We start from the raw sequence: 2,169 nt of genomic DNA on the forward strand, positions 1-2,169 counted from the left end.
TTGATGCTAAGGTACAATGTATAAAATATGAAACTATTATATTGACCTCATCCTCACTGGTTTTATTGAAGTAAAGCTATTTCCATCATCATTTCATTCAGTTTTTCTAATTTTGACAATTCAGGTTCTATTCCAGAAAATTCTCATGACTTGTTAATCACACTTAGGGTTTCTATTTCCAGAAAATTGCTAAATATTTGTCAGAAGTGAGTGTTAGCTAATCCCAGGGAGACAAGCTCTTCTTGCTATCAGTAGTTTTATTTCATCTTTTCCTTAAATAGAGCCAAACCTTGAGTCTCCAGGGTGACCCAGAATGAATGCGAGCTCCAAGACTGGATTCCTCCTCATGGGGTTTTCTGATGAGCGCAAGCTTCAGATTTTACATGCAGTGCTCTTTTTGATAACATACCTGCTGGCCATTATGGGCAATCTGCTCATTATCACTATTACCACCTTGGACCATCGTCTGCATTCTCCCATGTACTACTTCTTGAAGCACCTCTCTCTTTTGGACCTCTGCTTCATCTCTGTTACTGTCCCCCAATCCATTGCAAACTCACTCATGAACAATGGTTTCATTTCCCTTGGTCAGTGTATGCTTCAGGTTTTCTTCTTCATAGCTCTGGCATCGTCAGAAGTAGCTATCCTCACAGTGATGTCTTATGACCGATATGTCGCCATCTGTCGGCCACTGCAGTATGAGACAATTATGGATCCCCGTGCCTGCAAGCGTGCAGTGATAGCTGTGTGGATGGCAGGTGGCCTGTCTGGACTCATACACACGGGTGTTAACTTCTCAATTCCTCTTTGTGGGCAGAGAATTATTCACCAGTTCTTCTGTGACATTCCCCAAATGCTAAAACTAGCCTGTTCTTATGAATTTATTAATGAGATTGCAGTGGCCGCATTCACAACATCCACAGCCTTTGTCTGTTTGATCTCCATTGTGTTCTCCTATATTCAGATCTTCTCAACTGTGATGAGAATCCCATCATCTGAAGGTCGAACTAAGGTATTCTCCACTTGCCTACCACACTTGTTTGTAGTTACCTTCTTTCTCTCAGCTGCAGGCTTTGAGTTTCTAAGACCCCCTTCAGATTCCCTGTCAGCTATGGACCTCACATTCTCCATATTCTACACTGTAATACCTCCAACACTCAATCCAGTCATCTACAGCTTGAGAAATGAAGCCATGAAAGCAGCTCTGAAGAAAGTGTTGTCAAGAGAAGAATTTTCTCAGAGAATGGTGTGTTTAAAAGCTATATTCAAACTCTAAAGAGACAACAGATTAAGAGACATTGCTACTATGTTCTAAATTAGAGGAGAGATGAATTAGATTTCTTCTAGGATTCTGTTTCAGTGTTCCATATATATATACATCCTTCTCAGAAATAATTCTATCAAATGAAAGATGATTGACCAGTGAGGATATGTATGACCTTCCTTCTTTCCTTCAATTCCAATATTATTTCAAATAATGTTTAAGGATTCCCAGGAAATAAGAGGGAAAGAAGAGTTAGTGGTGACATGATCAAATTAAAGTTAATTTTAATAAATACATTTCAGACTGCCATTAGGTAAACTGATTTTGTCTATATGATACTCGGTCCCTGTTGTTGTACATAATTCTCTATAGACTGTCAAGTTTCCTATCATTCTTAAGAAGCTACAAGGTTTTCTTGCTATTAAAGTGTATAGTAACTATTTCCATAATTTATTCAGTCCCTAGCAAAATTCACATGCTTTCTACATATTCTTTCCCAAATCCAAGTGAACTACTTCTTAGTTTTACTACATTTTCCCTTATTACTAATGATGGAACAAAATTTAGAGAGATTAATTTTTTGACATTTTTCAAATAAAAATTGCTAAAATTATGATTCACATTGTTTTTTTCTAATAGGCAGTTACCAATATATCTAACAACATAAATGCTTTGGTTCTCAAGTATAATTTGTATGTGTACATATGATCATAAAGGTAGGGACATATGACTACAATTCACTAATGAAGTAGGTACCAAGAACTGTCTTTTCCATCACTGAAAAGGCTCAAATTAAATCTTCCCCTCATCTGATAAAGGGACTACAGTGTCAGTGGCCATGTCAGAGGCGCATCAGGTGGCAGTTGAGGTTCTGGAAGTCAGCCCACCAGGAAGCAAAGCTCTGA

The 2,169-nt window shown here is 37.9% G+C and overlaps 1 protein-coding gene across 1 annotated transcript; it reads left to right on the forward strand.

The window, feature by feature from the left end:
- The first annotated feature begins 313 nt into the window (after positions 1–313).
- On the forward strand, positions 314–1,276 carry LOC102907721 (olfactory receptor 14J1). Its single transcript, XM_006996851.3, has one exon. The coding sequence runs from the start codon at positions 314–316 to the stop codon at positions 1,274–1,276; it is 963 nt and encodes a 320-aa protein (XP_006996913.1).
- Positions 1,277–2,169: the final 893 nt, after the last annotated feature.

This window comes from Peromyscus maniculatus, chromosome 21 (assembly GCF_049852395.1).
Source record: "Peromyscus maniculatus bairdii isolate BWxNUB_F1_BW_parent chromosome 21, HU_Pman_BW_mat_3.1, whole genome shotgun sequence".
Classification (NCBI taxonomy): Eukaryota; Metazoa; Chordata; class Mammalia; order Rodentia; family Cricetidae; genus Peromyscus; species Peromyscus maniculatus.